Genomic DNA, 17,363 nt, shown 5'->3' with positions numbered 1-17,363 from the left:
TAAAACAATACAAATTAAACAGAAAACAGGTTTAGGGGGGGGGCAGGTTTAGGGGGGCCTAAAACCCTAAACCTGCGGCGGCCTTTAGTCGCGGTTGGCCAGAAGAACCGCGACTAAAGGGCCTCCGCCCCGACGGTCGCCTGGCGCCCACGTGGACGGGCCTTTAGTCGCGGTTCGTAAGCAACCGCGACTAAAGGGTGGGGGCTTTAGTCGCGCCTATTTGGTCGCGGTTGCGCAACCGCGACTAATGGCAGTTGCGAACCGCGACCAAAGGCCCTTTTTCCAGCAGTATTGGTTTCTTGAAAATGGATGTTAAATTATGGATCTGTTATATAGGAGCATTCGAGGTACATGAAAGTAGATACCAATTATGGCATTGTGAGTGAATGTTCTTGCGCTTCATTTTCTTTTTCTAGGCATGACTCACTTGTGGTACCTGCTTGTGCCATCTTCTAGTATATATGTATTTTGCAGGTTCAATCGCTCTTGCTTACGTATCCCTCGATCTTTTGGTTGGAACAAACAACTGTTGCTCACTCTGACAAAGTGTTTGTCATATCTTGTGCTCTCGCTAGGTTTATCACCTCTAATATGTGCAATATACGGTACTGCACCTAAAAGAATTGTGGAGCTTCTACTTGATCGTGGTGCTAAACCAGACATACCAAGCACAGAAGGGTTTACTGTGCTCCATGTTCTTGCAACAAAGCAAGGTTCTCTCTGCCTATGTACTTGCTTCCGACATTTCTCTCATGCCAAATCTTGTCTGTCATATCTAATCAAAACTGCTTGTAGTGTCTCTGTCCAGATATAATTTTTTCGAGAATACTTTATTTTATCTACTGTATCCTTGATGCTAATGTGACACTGTGAGTAATTTTCATGTACTCTATCCAGATCCCTTTGGAATAGCGGATATATTGTTATCCAGAGGGGCCAATGTTGACTCTATGAGCTCAGAAGGAACACCACTACATTTTGCCGCTCATTGTGGAAATCTGGAAATGATGGAAGTGCTGTTGAAGTATGGGGCAAATGTATTGTTTTCCTTCTTTCCATCTTCTGTATGCTTTATACGGTCTTGTATCAATGATAAAGAGAAGTCGTGACCAGAAGCTATTCACTTGACCCATAGATGTTATTGTCTTTATTTTCCCTCAAGGAACTATCCCAATCCAGCCTAATTGGCAGAATGAATGATATTTTTACCTCCTTGCCCAAACTGAACTCTGGAATTTCCTTCCAGAAAAGATATCGGGTGCATACTTTTATGTCCAATGATTCATTTGGAAAAACAAAGATGATAAAGCATATGATTTCCTTTCGCATCTATAGCATTTGCCTGGAAAAATGAATAAAGTATGCCAAACAGTTCGTTTAGTAATTTTTGTATTCGACTAATTATTGCATAATAAAGAGCTAAATTTATTGTTCTTCATTGACTGTGTTATTGTTTCAAGTAATGTAATGTTTGCCTTTTCTCCAGCCTAACAGAGTTGTGCAATCATCCTATGCACCACTTACATTGGCTCTCTTCGCTTCTTCATTTAAGTGTGTGGAACTAGTTATTCAGGTGCATTGACTTGTCCCTTTCAAACATCTACGTACAGTAGAGATATATTACCAAATGGACCTGAATTTTTTCTCATGTCATTCCTATCGTGAGACAAGTTGTACATGATTACAAAACACTATCTTTAATGTTTCAGGGTGGTGCTGATGTCAATGCTGCCAGGCCTGTAACTCCATTAATAATAGCTGCAAAAGATGGCTTATCTGACTGCATCGAGTGCTTGTTGGAAGCTCGTGCTGATCCCAATATTCCTGATGAAGTGAGTTTTTTTGTGCTGCTACTTAGACTATTAGTTCTAACTCTAATTAAGCTTATGAACTGGCTCTGTGTTGTACTTGCAAAACAACTTTTCTGGTGTGTTTGTGATTAATGGTTTATCGTAGCATCCGATTGTTTCTAGACTTTGTAGATTATATTATGTATGGTATATCTACCGTGCCTGGCGCCGATTATTTCCGATCAGAGGTAGTATTTGATAAAGTGGGTTAATGATGCCATATCTTGCTATTTGGGGTTTGTTAGGTTTGAAATATCATTGTTTATTAATAGCCTGTTTTATGCAGAGTTCCCCTTCTGTTTATCTGAAATGTTTATCCAGTTGCTTAATTCGGAGCATTTTATGGTTAAATATGCCATACTGAAGTCCTCTGTCTGTTCTCTTCAAATATTTACCTATCACATTGTACTGAAGGTCACATCATATTTGCTTTCACATAAATGAGAAGAGCAAAGGAACTAAACATTCATGCACCTGTTTAATATTTCTATCTATACACATGTCCAGAAAATGTTGGGAATCTGGGAGCACATATATTGCACATGCGCTGCACAATCATCCATAATTTCTCTTACTCCCTCCGTCCCATGAAAGTTGTCTTAGATTTGTCTAAATTTAGGATGCTAGATACATCCTAATTTAGACAAAATCTAAGACAACTTTGATGGGACGGAGGGGGTATTTCGGATCTTATAGATATGCCTGAATGCAATTCCTTTGCCACATTATCTTTTTGTGGCATTCCCTAAGCTCTCCGGTGCTTACTCTAAAACTGATCCCTGGTATGATTGTTAACAGATTGGTAGAATGCCAGTGGAAATAGCGGCAATCCATGGACGGAAGGAATGTGTTGATATTCTTTTTCCTGTCACATCCCCTGTAGCTAAATTTGCAGACTGGAGCATTGATGGAATAATGCAACATGTGAAATCTGGGAGTTCAGAAGTAAGAATAGATTATTTCCTATTCAACTTGTTGTTCCAGTTGGGTTGATGTCGATCAGTTTCACACAGATCAAGCAAAAAAGCAAAATTAGCGTTGTTTGAAAGATTTGTCAGTGCCATGCATTCTATGTTCGTTTTGACTTTCGATTACACATTTGATTTAGGACCATCTTCATACAATTGTGCAAGCTGCTTTTAAAGCGCAAGGGGATGCTGCATTTGAGAGAAAGGATTATGCTCAGGCATCAGCTCTATACACAAGGGTAAATTCTTCCATCAGATCAGTGGCTGCATAGTACATCCATAGGGCTCCAATAAATACTTGGTTACCTTATCATATATTGAAATTCCTGATGAAGCGAATAATAATTTTGTTAACAATACTGCAGATCTGGGTACTCTACATTGTATCAGTTCTTTATTACATACTTCTTTAGGTTCCAGTTTTTGTATTTAGATCTATTTTTGTGCATATCTGGCTGTTGACAATCTTCTCTCTATCATATTTAATTAATGTTTACACAAATATTTTTGGTACAAAGGTGTGTTGATTTACTCATATTCAGCCGTCTTGATCTTTTTGTGGCATCCGATCTTGTCCTGCTTAGTGCAACTACTAGAAGGGGAACATTTTGTTAGGTTCCCGTAGCACTTTTTTCGATAAAGAACCCCCGTAGCACTTATGTTACCATAGTTGCATGCATATTATGCTGCCTGGTAGCCATATGTTAGTGTTCTGAACAATTGATCTATGCCATCAAATGTTTCTACTGTTTTAACTCATGCTCAACTATGCCCTTTTTTCAGATAGAACACCAGCAATCAATCATCATGCAGAACATCAGCAGTGAGACCGTCCTTGACGACTTGCCTGAGTCGGTGGTTATCAGTGACATACTTGTTAGGTTGCCGGCTGAGGACATCCTCCGGTGTCGTGTTGTCCGCAAGTCGTGGCATCATGCTACCTCCACCCACGACTTCCTCCTCGCACACCACCGCCGCCAGCCGTCTCTTCCGGTCATTGAACACATCAAGCATGGAGGACAACTGTTTGACCGCCACCTTTTTGTATATTTTGATGCTAGTCCCGGTGCTGCCAGTCGCAAGCTCAGCCAGAAGACCATCCTCTGGTACCCCGACCCCTGCCTCTACAAAGACAACCTTGTGATCCATGGTTCCTGTGATGGCCTCCTTGTGGTCTCCGTCACTGAGGGATACTTTGACGTGTGCAATCCGATTACCCGCCAACGTGTTCCCCTGGCACTGACTTGTGATCATGATGATGGCCTACCAGTTACAGGAATTCGCATTGCTGGCTTCTACCAACACCTTGCATCCGAAGAATACCGGGTGCTCTACTCTATCTGCACAAGGAATGAGGATACTTCCAAGGTTGATTTCCACGTCCTTGCAGTCGGATGCAGTCAGTCAAGGCGCATCACAGAACCACCATTGCAACAAGGTTTCCTAGATGGACTCACATGTTCTAAAAATGCACCAGTCCTCAACCACGGCAACTTGCATTGGCTGTTACCGCGGTACTATACTAGCGATGACTTCAGCAACATAATTGTGTTTGACACCAAGGCTGAGACTTTCAGTTGGATGCGCAGTCCTCCCTGTAAGTACTCTTGGTCTTGGATGTCGTTGTTGGAGCTGGACGGCGCGCTTGCTATGTGCAGCAGTCATGATGGCATTGCCATAGCTATTAATGTTATGCATGACTACAAAGCCGAGGTCTGGGCCCCCACCTACAAGATCAACCTGTCGGCATTGGAGCCATCACCTCAGCTTTATTTACCGGCTAGACTGCACAAGATTGCTACATTCAATGAGCGTGAGTTGTTGATCGAGCTTCCAGGATGTGTTTTGCACTGTGACCTTGATGGCAAGTTTCTAGGAAAGATGAAGTGGGATGAAAACACAGACACCCGCTTGCATATTACTTCGTTCCGCTTTCAGGAGAACATTGTTCCACTCCCTTTCTTTGGGATGCGAGAATATTATGGTGATAACTTTATGCCAGAAGACGAAGATTATTATGAGATGAAGTATTCCATTTGGTGATAGAAATAAAATGCTCCTGTTCACTGTTCAGTACCTGAGGTGAGTTTTAGTCCACACTAGTCTCGGCGATTTTCTTCCTCTCTTTTTTGGATGACGGTGGCACCTGCATAATTGCATATGGTCTCAAGTTTTAGAGGTTGATATAATTAGTGCAGAATGTCCATCTTTTTTCCCAATAATGAAAGATGTTTTTATGAGATTTCTGTTTTGATCATGACAATGTAGGGGTTCCTTGAACTGTCTAATTCTCAAGTATTGGACCCTGCAAACTGTAGTTTCTAACATGGTTTGGCAAAGAGTTTGACTTTTTTTGTTGTTGTTGAGAATTTTGAGTGAGTTGGGTAAACTATAGAAACTATCACATTTTTTTCTCTCTTATTCTTGCTGCCTCGCTGTCTTGTTTCTTGTGACAATGTCAAGTGTCCTTCTTGAAGATTCAGGCAATCATCCATCACGCTATTGCATTTCCTTGCCTGTAGTTTGCTTGATGCATGGTCTATCTAATCAAGTTTTTATCGTCCACTGGAATGCATAGCTTTGTCAAATTATGTCAGTTAACTACTCATATATGTCATTGACACTTGATGAATAACTCCTGATGCATTTTTAAGTTTGGGCTCTCAACTAAGTTATCAAAACTATATGTTAAGATAGAATTGTACACCATCTTGAATTTTGAATGTTTGACAAGCACTTTTTCATCATTAGTGATTACTAGTATATTTCGACAAGATTTTGGCCATGATGACAGATTTTTTTTGCATAATGACATTTTGATTTGGAACTGGAATGCTTATTCTTGGACAGGATATGCACCAAGCAACCATGTTCCAGTAGAATTGGTTGTATTTTGTCTTTTCACGGTACAAACCCCAGTAATGTTTTTACATATCTGAACATATAGATTAGAAACAATCATCTTTTCTTAAGCTTTACAATTTAGAATTTTCATGCTTCATTCCTTCTGAATAGATTTTTTGATGTCGAAACTTTGGAGGGGTGAATTTTACACTAGTCACGTTCAAGTATCATTTGATCAAGACTTGCAGTGTTGCATGACTCGCTGTGGTAAATTTTTGTGCATCTCAAGATGAATTATTTGCTGTTACTACCAGTGTAACAGGTTTTCAAATGCTGGAATACAGAGATGTGTATGTCTTGAAGCTGAACTTCTTTTGTCTGGTAGTTAGATGATCTTTGTCAAGTTGAGTCCATTGTTACTGCCAATATTTTCTAGGGGTGCTGAACTTTGAAAACCACATATATGTGCTTGGTCTTCCACATATATGTTCCACTTCGTAATTATCCGTGTGCTGTCTATGTCTGATTCACTGGAAAGTTTGCTGATAGTTCTCCTCTTTTATGATCTAGGGAGGTGACTACTGATTGGTGACTTCAGAGGCATTGCCACTTCTTTTTAAAGTCAGCCCGTGGGAAGCTATACGTACATTGTTATCGAAAGTACAATTTGAATAACATGAACGAGATCCTGAAAACAGCAGGTTGTTTTTGGTCATTTGGTTCACTAGACAATCCTGGTACCATTGGAAACTGACAATATCCTAATATTCGGTGAACCATGGCTCACATGAACACAGCCTAGACCTTTTATATTGCAAAACCAGGGCTCACAACAACACCAGTTCAGCTTTTTCGCTGCAATGAGTACCTAAACTGTGATGTTCTTCTTTCCTCTGTGTGATGGCCCTATTTTGCTCAGACTTGCTAAATGTTTGTATTCAGTGTCAAAATTTTGCACATTTTATTTGTTATGTGCAGCTCACCCCGCTAGTTTGCTCAAGGCCTGCTAAATGTTATCGGTAGCGTTTAGGAGATAACTCAATGAATATCATGTTTGTGTTGTCACCCATACCTAGATGTTGTGTAGTCCTAAGAGAAGGTTGAAACCTGTACATTGCCCTTACAACACCATGAATCAAGGATGCCTCCAACGCCCAGCGGACCTCGTCCTCTCCCGCAGTGATGGGGGTAAGGTCGAATATCCTGCAAAGGTTCTCCCATTCCACAATCTCAGCGAGACTGAAGGAGCGTCTGAATCTGATACGCCATCTGTCGTTGTTGCGAACTCCTTCCAGTGTGGCGAAGTGGTTGTCGCAACATGCGAAAAGGCGTGGGAAGGATAGACGCAAGGGCCCGTGCCCGTCCACCAGTCTAGCAAAAAATATGTTCGCCTCCCATTGCGCACCTTGTGCTTGGCCCCCATCTTGAAGTACCATTTGATCTTCTGAATGGCATTCCAAACTGGGAGCCTTTGGTGGGCACCGCGGGGGAGAAGAAGTCATTGTTGCGCAAGTATTTGGCCCTCAGCCGGTCTGCCCATAGCCCCTCACTGTTCTGATAGATCTTCCAGATACATTTAAGCATGAGAGCGATATTCATGAACTTTGTGTTAAGGATTCCCAATCCTCCAAACGCCTTTGGCTTGCACACCGTAGCCCAGTCTACCATGTGGTATTTGCGCTTGGGACCCACTCCTTCCCAAAAGAAGCGGGAACGATACCGATTCATGGCCCCACGAGTCGCCGTGCAATAGATATAGCCCCATTGCGAACAACGGCAAGCTAGAAAGACAAGAGTTGGTAAGTTCTAGTCTCCCCGCGGAGGCGAGGAACAACCCTTGCCAAGGCTCAACCCTGTGGCCAACCTTCTCAATGAGGAAGTTCCAGTCCGCAACTGAAAGAGGCTTGTCGCTGACAGGAAGGCCAATGTATGTAAATGGCAAGCTCCCTTAGCTTGCAATTGAGGGCATCCGCTACCCTCTGACATTCCCAGTCACAACCAAGTCACAACCACTTCGCTCTTCGCAAAGTTGATCTTCAGCCCTGACATGTTCTCGAAGCATAGTAGTTTGAGGTTTGCCACGCCTACGTCCGAGGGGTCAAGGAGGATCAGGGTGTCATCCGCGTATTGGAGGTGAGTAACACCACCCGGTATCAGGTGTGGCACGACCCCCTGGAGGTGCCCCGACTCGCTGGCCCTAACAATAATGGCCTCTAAAGAGTCCACCAAACGTGAGAAAAAAATCACATCGAAAGCATTTGAAGATAACGATTCTTGAATCAGTTCACATGTCTTATCATCATTCAGCCTCTTACATTCCAATTCCCCAAATAGAAACTCTTATGAGGGGATGTCATGATGAACTTGAACTAACAACAGAGGAAACACAAAAACACTAACAAAGTGACGACTACCAACACGGAATGACGGACAACACGAAAACAACACGGTTAAACTGAACAGAGGAAAAAAATCAATGGAAATAACGGCAGCACAGCGGCAACACCCAATGAAGAGCATATACAAAACTGAGCTCTTTCTTCTTCTTCATTACAACGAGGCGTATGTGGTGACTTCGTCAATCTCAAGATCCGTCGGACGAAGTTTTTGGACGCAGTCTTTCGGAGGTGCTCATAGTAAGACGTGCGTGTGTGTCTTCATAGGGGTGAGTGTATGTGCGTATATGTGAGCGTCTACGTCTATACTGTGTTTCGCAGAAAAAAAAATCCACTAACATTGTAAAAGCCACTAAGCAGAAGTTGAAATTCTTCATGAAAGCTGAACATGAGGAACAATCATGCTAGGACAGTTAACAATTCTACAAAGATGATGATGATGATTCTTATATCTCGTATCTGTACATCACAGGCAGCAAGCACGATGACTATTATTACATTGCAAATAGCCACCGTTAATTAACAAAAAAATGACAAGGGACCCGATGCATGCATCATAGTTCATACTACCAACAAATTAAGCTAACAAGAAAACTCGGTTGAGGTTCTAGGCTTGAGCATCCAGTGGCGGACCTACCGGGGGGGCGAGCAGGGGCGGCCGCCCCGGGTCTCTCGGTGCGAAGCAGGGCAGCCCAGCTTAGCAGCTCTGCATCTATGGCGGCCGGCCAACCGCCATTGACGAACATGTACTGCTCTGATGTATTCTTCCATCGAAGCGGTACCTGTTCTACTGACGAGGAGAAAGAAAACTGGACCTCCGTGATAGACTATTGGGCTAAAGTGAAAGGCCCATTCCATTTTTTAGCTGTCCAAAGTACAAATACCAGGCACACACATACTCAGGCTCATGGCTGCATCGTTCCAATCGGAAAATTCCCCACGCGAGCGTTCCAAACTTCCAATCCCTAGCGCGCTTCTCTCTCGCGAGTCGCGATGACCGACCTGGACAGCTGCATGGCTACACGCACCACCGGCTGCTACAAGGGCTTGAGCAGCCGAGCGCCTAACTTTCTGATCTGGCCGCTGCCGCCGATGGACTCAGACGAGAAGATTGGATTGCATATGTAGGAACCGGAAGAGCAGGAGGCGGTGGTTGCAACAGCTGCAAGTAATTTCCCCCCTATTCCGATTGTGTTTGTCATGTTTTCTATATACAATACCAAGAATAAATAGATCATCCAATTTTTTTATCAAATTTAATTTTGTGGGACATTCAACCAGCTATTGCTTAGAGATTTTTTTATCAATTTTTTATCAGCAGGACTACTTTTTGTAGTTTCTAATATTTTTATTTGTTTTCATGTCCTTACTAGTTTTATATTATCCATATTGAAAACTTACTTTTTTGCGGATCGCTCATTTCACTATGCACACTTGCATTTGTGCTAAAAAATAGTTATCTAAAAATGTTCGCCCCCGCAAACCTCAATTCCTGGGTCCGCCACTGTGAGCATCGACCAAGTCGACGACGGCATTCATACGCGCGAGCACTCCTTCGTCGGCGAGCAGCTCGGGGGTGAGCAAATTCTTCCATCCGGTGCACCAAGCGAGGACCTCCTCGGAAGACGGCTTGCCGGCGCCGGACTGCAGCCAGTGGCGCAGCGCATCCTCAAATCTGTCGAAGAAGAGCTCTTCTTCAAGGATGGAGACCACGATCTTGGCCGGCACGAGGGGCGCCCACTGCATCAACGTGTGGAAGGAAGGGTCCATCTGCTTCGGCGGCGCGATCATCAGCTCCCGCACTAGACGCGTCAGCCACGGCAGGACGTGGCGCCGGGTGTACGTCTCCCACTGTGTCGGATCCATAAGATCCTTCCACGGGGAGATGACGGCGAACTCGTCGGCGTGCTTGACGATCTTACTCTCCACGGCGTCGTAGAGGCTGTCCGGCAGGTGGCCGACGAGGGGAACCCACGGACGAACCCAGAGGTGGCAGTCCGGGTCCCATGACGGCGTCCATTCCCGCGCGTCCGCGGCAATCTTCGGCTTGATCACGTTCTCGATGATGTAGAGCAAGGTGGAAGAAGGCAACGTGGCTTTCCACATCCCCGGCGTGCGCTTCTCCTGAAACACCTCCATGGACTTGAGGACCGCCGCCAGCGCCTCCGTCGTCTCCGCCGAGCTGTCGTCCTCTTCGGCCATGTCGCGCAGCAGCTCGACTGTCTTGTTGCAGCAGTCCTTTTCAAGCTGAAGGACTCGTGAAATTTCCTCGCACCGACGGCGCCACTCTTCTTGGACCACCGGCGTCTTGTCCGGGAGGCCGTTTTGGTACGATCTCTCTCCATAGCCGATTCCGGTTGTAGGGTGTATCAGCGTGGGCTGTACGGGGGCAACGATCCCTTGTCCCCGTGCGCCAAGGCCTGAGCCCTCCTTGAAGCTCCACTTTTGCAGCATCTTGGCCACCGCGCGCCGGACTGGTTAATTGACGCCAGGCTTCCTGGCAGCGGCGCCATGACGGGCGACCGGGGCGAGCAGACGCGACCGAAATCTTTTGTGGAGGGTTTTTCGATAGTTCAGGTGTTTCTCTTCTTCAGATGTTTCGTGTACAAGTACGTACGTGTATGATTATATATAGGAGAGTAGATAGATAGACGACGGCCTGAGCTCCCACCAGTATCGGAAACCGACTCGTGTTGGAGTCCTACTCCCACCAGTATCAGAAATCTAGTTGAGAGAGGAAGGGCTGAGCGTCCGCCGTTAATGTCCGATTCTTGTTCACGGTTGCATTGTATAGTCGGACTGTCGGAGTATTTGTACACGCTAAATCCGACTTCGTGATAGAGTCGTAGGGGGCCCTCTATGCGAGCTGCCTCTTCGTGTTAGACTGTATATACGTAGTGTCTGTATATGTCTTGTATTATACCTCTTGGTACCCATACATAAATGAGATAGCCACACCCGTATTAGGGTGTCAAGCAGTTTCCCCAAACACTTTGTTTTACAAAAAGTCGCGATACCCCTTCGCCCAACTCTCGGGAGACCAGGCGGCGGCGGCCAGATCCAATCTCCACCGGCGTGAGATCTGGGCCCCTCTCTCTTCGCTTGCCGCGGCAGGAGGGGGAGGGGACCTCGTTCCTCCTCCGTTTTATAGTTAGGGCTTGGCTGCCGTGCTGCGTCGTTGGGGTGGTGGGAGCTGCGCCCGGGCAAATAAATCTGTCTCAACTCCACTCCCACACCAGCGGCGACCTTCACGGCGGCGTCTCGGAGTTGTTGGCAACGTGTGCTTGTCGATCTTTTAGGTCGGTAGCTTGGTATTCTCGCCGGTCTTCAAATCTGGCGAGATCTATTTCTCGACGTGTCACTGGCGCCTGTCGTTGTCCACAACGCCGCTGGGGGCCGGGGCGAGGTGGTTCTTCTGAAGCGAAGATGTTGGTCCGGAGGTGGTGGATATGCGGTTCTTCTCCGACTTCGTCGATGGGAGGTGTCCCCCGGTCGACGTGCCACAGCGACATGTGCCTCGCTGCTTGCAGCAGGCTGTTCACCGACTCACAAAGCCTCGTTGGCGATGGTGCTTTTTTGGATCTTGCAATGGTGGAGACTCGGCGTCACTTCTTGCGTCCGTCTCGGCGGCGTTGGAATTGGGCGGCGACCGCTAGCTATGCATTCCTGTGGAGGATAAAAACTGATTAGATGTGCCATGCACTAACGTGATGTAATAATGTGATGGATGATTGCCTGAACCTTTGAGGACACTTGACACTGTGACAAGAAAATAGACAGCGAGGCAGCAAGAACACGAAAAAAATGTGATAGTTTTTCTAGTTTACCCTACTGTCAAACAAACTCACTCAAAATTCTCAAAAAATGTCAAACTCTTAGTCAAACCATGTAAGAAACTACAGTTTGCAGGGTCCAATACTTGAAAATCAGATACTTAAAGAACCCCTACATTGTCATGATCAAAACAGAAATCTCATAAAAAGATCTTCATTGTTGGAAAAAAAAGATGGACATTCTTCACTAATTTATATCAGCCCCTAAAACTTGAGACCATATGCAATTATGCAGGCACCACCGTCATCCAAAAATAGAGAAAAAAAGTCACTGAAACTTTGGACATGCAGAAATTCATAAGCTAGAATGTATAAGGTCGTAATTTGTTGACTTTTGGTTAACCCAACCAAAGGGTGAATGGAATCAGTAGCCCTGTTTAATCAAAATTATCATCTCTGAACAAAGTAGAAGATGGTATTAATATGGTTTTATAGGGCATGTCATGAATTTATGCAAATACTTTAATCAGCAAACCTGGCATGTGTTCATGATTACTTTAATCTCTATTTTAGACGATTATGATACAAACAACACACATAATTTCTTAATCTGTGGTTCCAATTATTTTTTCAGGCGCACAATCTTGAGTTTTGATGTTATGAACTACCCTCGGATCAATGGAAACGGCCATGATTGCTTAAAGTACTACACATAGTAATCAGGTACATAAAACAGCTGCACATAGTAATTAGGTACATAAAACAGCTGCAAATTTCACTCTTAAACCATGTCTTGAACTTAATGATAATGTTATATATCAATTCAACTAGAGTCTGATGAAGCTTATTGCTTACAAGTTGATCGCAAACTAATTTTTATGGCCTAGCACGACAAATCTTTGAAGTAAACTGCTTTGCTAGTCTTCATCTTCACCACTCAAAGTACTGGAAACATGTCCTGTCCTCTTTCTTTTTCTGCGAGAAGATCGTCGAGCAGGCAATGCGTCTGGTCTAGGTTTTTTTGACACCTTTCTTACTTCGACCTTGTTCTTCACATTGTAGAGCATGTGCACATGGAATCGCTCCACACTCCATCTTGCGGCAACCACAAATGACACCATCGACCGAAGAGCCATCAAATGAACATTCTACAGAGAGCGCACGTCTTCTCCCACCTTCGCCTCTTTTAAAAGAGACACCAGACATGCAAATTTGTCCCTCTGCAGCTCTGCCCCGAAGCGGAGGCATACATGGATCCAGGGATGTTTCATTGAATTGACTAACCATCTTCTGTTTGCATTCTTCCTGTTACCTGACATAGGTATAGTAATTATTGTTGTTCAAGCAGGGAAAGAGTCTTCAAGATCTCACATTGTGCTCTGTTCTGGGAATGAATTCATGAGTCAGAACATGAAGTCAGAAACCAATGAATTATCTGTACCTTGCATCCTTATAGAGATGTCATCTTAGAAAAAGACTTCAATGTGCAGTCCCCCTAATTGGAGTATATGTTTCCCGTCAGTGACCAAACAATACAGAAGTCATTCAGTCACAAATTACATTGTAGTACGACTTACTAAATTTTTGACCCAACTGTTTTCTTGGTTGACTTCTTCTACTATGTAACTGACAGCATGCTATGTTGTCATATAAGGGGATGCAATCTATATAAAATTTCATACTCTCTCTGGTTCTGTTTCTAAAAAAGCTTCTCAAATTTGTCTAGATATGGAGGTATATAGACATGTTTTAGCTATAGATTCATCCGTATGCAAAAAAAAGTTGCGAAACTTTTTTAGGAACGGAGGGAGTATATTATTTCAATGATATAATTGTATTAATTGTATTTATCTGGAAATACAAAGCGAGCTACATATATCTGAAGGGAGAACCTGGATAGTAGCTTTAATAAGAGTTTGTTTATTGCTATGGATGGTAAGAAGTCTCGGAAACCTTCAGTTATCTCACAGTTCGATCGTATAATATACCTCACGCTCCTTTAAAACAAATTAGCACTCTAATGTCCCGCAGCAACACGCAGGGGCATCATCTTGTTATAATAAAGCATAGCAACTATCCATGAATTAATGGCATACACTTTTTTCTGTCCCACAATATTTCATTTGGTTCAAAACTACATAACTCATAAATTAAAACAGCATGCCATTGGTTCATATCTATTTTTTTAACATCAGTTTGCCTTTTTCAACACGCAGTTAGTTTAAAAATCAAAACCATCTGTATGTGAAAAGATGAATCTGTACTAAGTTTACTTGTGCACACAGCTATTCAACAGGCCACACGTTCATGATTTCAAATCTGGGCAAAGAAACTATTACTGTATATTCTGCACACAGCTATTCAACAGGCCAGACGTTTATGACTTGAAATCTGTGCAAAGAAACTACTGTACAACTGTATGGGTCCTTCTCATATACGTTTACTACCAGTAACGAGGCGCAAGTACTAACCAGGTCACAGCCAAACGGCCTTCTACCAGGACGCCGGAGATCGGGACGAAGGCGAAGAACGACGGCTGGCGTCGTCCAACAAAGGCAGACACGGCCTACGACCAGCACGCCAGAGGCGGCGCCGCGCGGCCTCCAACAATGGCACAAGCGGGCGGCGGCGCAGCGACGCAGTCAATACGCGCAGCGGAGATCGGGACGAAGGCGGAGAGGATCAATCAGGAAGGACCATAGACCAGGAGGCCGGAGACGGTGGTACGAGATCGGTGGCGGCGATGAGCTGAGGCAGGGGCGCAGCAAATCAATCGGGATGATACTGGCTTCTATCGGGAATCAGGACAATGAGGGTGAAATTGCAAATTGGTGCTAAAATTATTGGGATATTTTATGATTTGCCACACTTTTCTTTAAAATGTCTATTTTTTGCCATATAACGTGACACATAAAATGGCAAATGATAAAAGTGCAAATAAAAGTGTGGCAAATTATAAAATCCCCCCTAATTATTGCAAATTGCTCTTTTGGCACTATAAGAAAAATAATATTAAAGCTGGTCCTCCATCACCAGATCTGCGTGGTACTCCATCCAATAGTTTTGGAGTACAGGGTACCGTAAAAATTCTCACAGGGAAAGGTATAGTCTCTTTTTTTATGAACAGAAAGCTACATGCTTTAGCCATGAGAATATATCTAGTGATACCACATCTTATTTGATACCATGATACCACTCTTTAAAATTTAAAATTTAAATATCAAAAAATTTAAAATCAAAATTTTGGGTGTTCACAAGATGTGTATCTACGTGCCCCTGTAACTTTCATAACTAAATTCAAAATACCCTAAGAGAAACAAAAATGCCACTATTCACATACAATTTGTCTTTTTTTTTGCTTCTCTTGGTGTATTCTAAATTTGGTTGTGAAAAATCTAGAGAATGTAAACACACATCTTGTCAACAGCCACAAATTTGTTTCTAAATTTTTTGATACTTAGAATTCAAATTTTATAAAGTGGTATCATGGTATCATGTAAGGGATGGTATCACTAGATATTTTCCCCTTTAGCCATGCAGCAGAGGCATTTCATAGATAGTTGCACAAATGATGAATAATCTTCCTGACACCCCTACTCTATCTATACGATAAAAAAAATACTAGCACTATGATTCACAGAAAGATCTTTGTTGGTGGGATTCAACATGGGCATTCTGCACTATTTCAGTCAACGTCCAGAACTAAAGACCAAAGTCATTGACAACTCTGTGGATTGCTCCAAAACTGAAAACATAGGTCTGAACCTGTTACTATACTAGCACGTCAGTTGAAAATAATTCCGTGGCACAGATCATAGACCCCAGACCACACGTGAAGATAGGATCCTCTTAACACTTGAGTTGGACGATCACGCATTGCAAAATTATAAGCAAGGGAGATTCCAAGGTTACCTGAATGTCAGCAGAGCAGGCATCTGGAGCAGCAGCCCGTGGCGTCGCGAGACCGGGTTGCAGACGATGAGGCTGCGGCTGGTGGAGTTGAGGGCGTTGGGCTTCTGGCGGAGGAGCAGGAGGCCGAGCTGGGAGTCGGAGAGGGTGAAGTCGAAGATGTTGGTAAGCTTCTGTAGTTCTGTGTTGCGCGTCGCGCGGTTGGAGCCTTCGGTAAAGCTGGAAGCTTGCTTTAATCCGTCACCTAAAGTACATTCTTCGAAATTGAGCAACTTTTTAAAATGTGGTTGCATTTTGACTTAACTTATGTAACAGTTTAACAATGCATTTTATGCAGTTAGCAAGGTTTGTAGATATCAGAAATTTACGAAATTTGGAAGAGATTTTTCAAACATAATGGCCTAGTAAAATATGCCCTTTATCTACTTTTGGAAAAACCAATACAGTGTTGTGAACTAAAATCAGGACCTCTCATAAAAGTGCGGAGTATTTCAACCAACCCACTGAAGCTAAGTTTGTGGTTGTAATTTGTTTTTTGTTTTTTGTTTTGCTTTAGAAGCATTATTATTGGGACCGAAAGGAAGACATAGCAGCTCCAATTCTATGCCTTCAAATTCAAAAACAATTCTACGCCTTCAACAGCTCAGGCCATGTCTACGCCTTCACAAAACCAGTAACTCAAACAATTGAAACATAAACAACCCCAAAAAATATACTATCTAAACCGTCGATAAGCCTACGAACTGAGTGACTCTTAAGCACACATTATACAAATCAGGACACCGAACCATCACACGACCAGCTCAACATAATAATAACAACAACAATAATAATAATAATAATAATAATAATAATAATAATAATAAATTGTTCCATCACATGATACACAAACTGACTTGGTGAGCTGGCAGGAAAGAACATCAGAGTTACATGTGCGCTAGCTATTACCGTACGCCAACATTGACAAATATTGGGCTGATGCGACACTATTATCCTTGCAAAACACAAAGCCAGCAAATGACCACATAACCTGCTGATTTCAGGATTTCATACTGCAATGTAGTAGTAGAGACTCCACACTTCCAATGCCATTTACAGGCCGCCTAGCCACAATTAAAATAAACTTGGAAGTGCTAATTGTACCAACAAGAACCATGGTTTTCCAGAGATAGCCTAGCAAGGCAGAGAAACATCACCATAGCACATTATCATGACAAAGCCTGCTATTTTTCAGAGCTTTCATGTTTAAACAAACTTGCATTCAAGCAAAACAAGCTTAAAAGTTATAAATTCATGGTTACTTAAAGCTTAGTGAAGGACGAATGACACTTGCCATCGACAAATGCTAGTCCGTGGGCTGACATCAGGCAAAAAAAAGTGTAGCATATGTAGCTACCTCCTCCAAGTCACAAGTCAACACCCTGAGTCACAACAAAGCCACAAAGGCATATAGATTTGTCAGCACTGTTTACAGTGACTCAAACTAATGGGGCTTTCATGAAACAATAAATAAGCAAGGTAAAAAACTATATGACCTCAAGAATCTCAGACTATCTGTATGGTGTTTTAAATTTGAACTGCAATGGACAATCCACATATTGATGATAAACTAATTTGTGGTGT

At 43.3% G+C, this 17,363-nt stretch overlaps 2 protein-coding genes across 4 annotated transcripts; one reads left to right on the top strand and one right to left on the bottom strand.

The window, feature by feature from the left end:
* The first annotated feature begins 291 nt into the window (after positions 1-291).
* On the top strand, positions 292-6,429 carry LOC124656081. Of its 3 annotated transcripts, none has more exons than XM_047194889.1 (9): positions 292-347; positions 576-713; positions 898-1,037; positions 1,487-1,573; positions 1,710-1,832; positions 2,649-2,795; positions 2,959-3,057; positions 3,602-4,900; positions 6,233-6,429. In XM_047194889.1, the coding sequence occupies exons 1-8, from the start codon at positions 320-322 to the stop codon at positions 4,859-4,861; spliced, it is 2,022 nt and encodes a 673-aa protein (XP_047050845.1). In that variant the 5' UTR covers positions 292-319; the 3' UTR covers positions 4,862-4,900; positions 6,233-6,429. The 3 variants fall into 3 exon arrangements, with proteins under 3 accessions (XP_047050845.1, XP_047050842.1, XP_047050844.1); XM_047194888.1 differs by having other exon boundaries at positions 301-378; XM_047194886.1 differs by having other exon boundaries at positions 298-713.
* A 3,114-nt stretch (positions 6,430-9,543) lies between these two features.
* LOC124656275 lies at positions 9,544-16,033 on the bottom strand. Its single transcript, XM_047195051.1, has 4 exons — positions 15,744-16,033; positions 13,203-13,215; positions 13,116-13,143; positions 9,544-10,532 (listed from the first exon to the last, which is right to left on the bottom strand). The coding sequence occupies exons 1-4, from the start codon at positions 16,031-16,033 to the stop codon at positions 9,544-9,546; spliced, it is 1,320 nt and encodes a 439-aa protein (XP_047051007.1).
* Positions 16,034-17,363: the final 1,330 nt, after the last annotated feature.

The sequence above is a fragment of the Lolium rigidum genome, chromosome 5, assembly GCF_022539505.1.
Source record: "Lolium rigidum isolate FL_2022 chromosome 5, APGP_CSIRO_Lrig_0.1, whole genome shotgun sequence".
NCBI classification, from domain to species: domain Eukaryota; kingdom Viridiplantae; phylum Streptophyta; class Magnoliopsida; order Poales; family Poaceae; genus Lolium; species Lolium rigidum.
This window is presented reverse-complemented; position numbering and strand designations above follow the sequence as displayed.